The 3,112-nt window shown below is 43.8% G+C and overlaps 1 protein-coding gene across 1 annotated transcript in view; it reads right to left on the reverse strand.

Annotated features, from left to right (window-relative positions):
* Window positions 1-245, reverse strand: part of tha1 (threonine aldolase 1) — a 2,753-nt gene extending 2,508 nt beyond the window's left edge. Inside the window, exon 1 of the mRNA XM_084459711.1 lies at window positions 1-245. This exon is cut by the window's left edge and continues 87 nt beyond it. Coding sequence (XP_084315837.1) covers window positions 1-196 — 196 coding nt within the window. The 5' untranslated portion in view covers window positions 197-245.
* Window positions 246-3,112: the final 2,867 nt, after the last annotated feature.

The raw sequence follows: 3,112 nt of genomic DNA on the forward strand, positions 1-3,112 counted from the left end.
CCGTGTCGCTGCGGAGGTCCACTGTCCGGACAGGTGCTTCCCCTGGTGGGGTTGGGCCGGCGGGTTGAGCGGTCTCATAATAGGACCTGACGAAACCCTGTCCCAGAGCCACAGGGGGTTGTTTTGGTGGGATTACACCCCAGTTGACAGACCGTAACACAGCACATGCTGAAAACGTCAACCTTTTCAAAGACATAGTCTAGTTCTCGTCCTTTCGGCGTTTTGTGATAACCGTTTGAGTTCATTCATTCACTACAGGTAGGCTATATTGTTTTGGAAGTGGACTTTGGATCATTGTAATCGACAATCATTTATCTACTCACGGGACTGTAAGACCACTGCAATGGAGTGCACAGTCGATCGGCAACCAAAAATGCTCGGGGTGGCGCTGTCTTCCAAGGATAAAAAAAAAAAAACGACTGTGTGTGTGTGTGTGTGTGTGTGTGTGTGTGTGTGTGTGTGTGTGTGTGTGTGTGTGTGTGTGTGTGTGTGTGTGTGTGTGTTAAACTAAGTGTTGTTCAAGCTCTGAAATAGTCCCCACACCACACCCTCACATACCCCAGATGCCACCATGGGCGTCAGAAGTCTTACTAACTCCTGCTAAATCTGACGAGGAGACGGCTTATCGTAGAAGGGAAGACATTGTAGGAAAAGCCATCTCCTAATTGTTAAAATGACCCAAATGCCTCCCTCTTATTATTAACCTAGAAGCTGTGTGTGAAATGTGTGTGTGGAGGCAGGCAGGGGGGGGGGGGGCTCCCACTGGGCAAAGCCCCCCCGGTTAAAAGTTACTACAGCCTGCAGGGTCATTCATCTTCAAAAGCCAAGTTGGCCCAGCCTACAGTACACAGTACATCACTGATAAATGGTCTTTGTCATCAGCGATTTAGTCAATATTAGGAAGGGGTTCGTGGAATTTTATCGATTGTGAATTGAGATTAAGTGGGTGGTGTAGGAAATGGCAGTGTTTGAGTTGAACTGTTCAAACAAAAACATCCCGCTCTCTCTCTCTCTCTCTCTCTCTCTTTCTCTCTCTCTCTCTCTCTCTCTCTATATATATATATATATATATATCCTACATTTTGCCATATGGAGAATGAGATTGAAAATGTGCAAGACAATGTGAGCAAAGGTCACTGGTTAAAACAAAGACTGCCTGGTCAGCCAAGAGGGACATCAGCAGATGTAGAAACGCTCTGGGGCCCGTGTATCTCTGCCTGCACTATCAGATACAACAACAGCTCTAGGGCCCCTGTATCTGCCTGCCCTATCAGATACAACAACAGCTCTGGGGCCCCTGTATCTCTGCCTGCCCTATCAGATACAACAACAGCTCTAGGGCCCCTGTATCTGCCTGCCCTATCAGATACAACAACAGACAAGCTTCTATCTACTTGGCTACTCTGCAACGGCACTCTGTAGACAAAGATATCCTTCTGCTTGGCACACGCACACTCTACTCTGTTTTATCCCCTCACACACACACACACACACACACACTCTCTCTCTCTCTCTCTCTCTCTCTCTCCCTCTCTCTCTCTCTCTCCCTCTCTCCCTACAACCTTTTATCTTGACTACAAATGTGATTGTGAGTGTGTGATCAGAGGAAGTTTGAGCCATAGCAGGAGCACTACACATTCTTCCTTGTTTATTTTGGAACCAAGCAGTCTGTTATCTGTTTGAGGTACTTCGTTGTAGTAATAGTAATTAATAACTAGCTGTACTCAGCACAACAGCACTTGATATTTATACTTGTTAGGCTACATTCTGTAAATAAAAGTGATACATACAGTATCTTAATATATTTTACACTTGTTCGGTGAGCGCACACCTCCACCCATGCATGTAGCACAGCTCAAATCAGGTCTTCATTGATAAGCTGTTGGTACATGGAAGCTCCTGTGGGGATTATTGGAGTTCAGCTACGGCCTCTGCAGGAAAAGCTCACAGCAAGGCCAGCCAGAGTATTGGTCCATACTTTCCATGGCAAAATTAAACATGACGCATCATTAGGGAGGCCACAGTGAGGATTTTATCCCACCGCTTAAACTCATGACAACACCGGTGTTACCGGTAACACTGTACATTTTACACGTGTCTGCTCTGCTCCATCTGACGAGAGTACAAAGTTCACGATGGACAGTGAACGAAGGCTGAGGGCTGATCGCTCTAGACTCAGAGTGAGTGAAATTTTACACCGCTGCTCTGTGTCACTCTGCCGGCACGTGCGGAGTGAGGTGTAGCTTCGCCACTAAGTATTGATCAAGGTTATAATAGTTTTGCTTTTTCATTATTTTTTTTATTTTTTATATATATATATATTTTTTTTTTTTTTTTACTTTTTGTTTTCAATTTCAGTTTAGTTTTTAAAGCAGGTTTGCTAGTTTATTTCATTTTTATTTTTTGGGGGGAAATTCTTAGTTTTAGTTTTTATTAGTTTCAGTATTGCTTTTTCTTCTGTGCTAGCCTCGTGAGGCCATTCTGAGCGTGCGAGCTCACATCGTTTCACTCCGTGTGAGACAAACCATCTGGCGCACGTCATGCGCAGTGGCACAGCTAATAAAAATTGGAAGATAGATTTCATATCCACCCAAAATACTAGGCGTATGTATGAAATAAAAAAAATTAAAACTAAAGACATTTTCTCTATAATTTTAGTTTATTTTAATTCGTTTTGTAAACACACAATACAGTTAAGGTTATAATTTTTTTGTAAAGCCTAGTTTTTGTTTTTATTTCTGTTAAAGGTATAATATGTAATATGTGGATTTTTTCCCCCATCTAGTGTCTAAAGATAAGAACTGCAACAACACAACGTATTGGTTGCGCGGCGAGTTTACATAGAAAGTCAATACAATTCGCGCAAACTGGTTCGCCGCGTGGCGAAATTCGCAAAAATGTTAAATTTTTGGAACTTTCTGTGGCGGATTTGCGTGGCAACCCAATGATCCCGCGGCGAGATTAGGGCAAACTGGGCGACGCAAATTTTCTCGCTGCGCCCTGTGTGAACGTAGCATGACACCAGTTACACCGAGTAACACCGGTAACACCGGTAACACGATAACATCGCTAACCGCAGCAGCCCTAGTCGAGGTCAGTAAGTAGCGCTACA

This window comes from Borostomias antarcticus, assembly GCF_949987555.1.
Source record: "Borostomias antarcticus genome assembly, chromosome: 29".
Taxonomy (NCBI): Eukaryota; Metazoa; Chordata; class Actinopteri; order Stomiiformes; family Stomiidae; genus Borostomias; species Borostomias antarcticus.